Here is a 524-nt window from a genome sequence, read left to right on the forward strand (position 1 = left end):
CCGCTGCTGTGCATTGATCCCAGATGGATGTGGATGCTAACGTTCGAGATACGGAACAGTGATCATCCCGATGACCACCATTGCTGGCCTCCTGATGTTCGCCATGTTCGGCGCGAAGACGGAGCACGGCATCATTGCGTTCGCCATCCTGTACGGCTTTTTTTCTGGGTGCTGTGCGTTCACGTCCCTATGCACTATTGCCATATGCCACATATACGTGCTCACATCCATTGAACAGTCCTTTCCATGGCCGCACCAATGATCACTGTGTTCGCGAAGAGCGTTGACGAAGTTGGGTCCGTATCCTGTCTTCTCCCCCCTCTCTTGCTATAGCCATATGTCACTCACGATATACGCTCGGACCTATCTAGCATCCGCATCGGATTCGCCTGCTTCATTTTCAGCTTTGCCCTCCTCACCGGAAACCCGATTTCGGGTGCGCTCCTGCGCGCACCCGAATACCTGTGGAGTCATGCGATCATATTCAATGCGGTACGTATCTCAACACCATCGTCCTCGAGATT

The 524-nt window shown here is 53.1% G+C and overlaps 1 protein-coding gene across 1 annotated transcript; it reads left to right on the forward strand.

Annotated features, from left to right (window-relative positions):
• Nucleotides 1–103: 103 nt before the first annotated feature.
• Nucleotides 104–492, forward strand: DICSQDRAFT_171281 (uncharacterized protein; the record flags this gene model as incomplete). The annotated part of the gene is made up of 3 exons (XM_007366942.1): nt 104–173; nt 239–296; nt 372–492. Coding segments are annotated over 3 exons (249 nt in total), but the record flags the coding sequence as incomplete, so codon positions are not given.
• Nucleotides 493–524: the final 32 nt, after the last annotated feature.

Source organism: Dichomitus squalens, assembly GCF_000275845.1.
Source record: "Dichomitus squalens LYAD-421 SS1 unplaced genomic scaffold DICSQscaffold_21, whole genome shotgun sequence".
Lineage (NCBI taxonomy): Eukaryota > Fungi > Basidiomycota > Agaricomycetes > Polyporales > Polyporaceae > Dichomitus > Dichomitus squalens.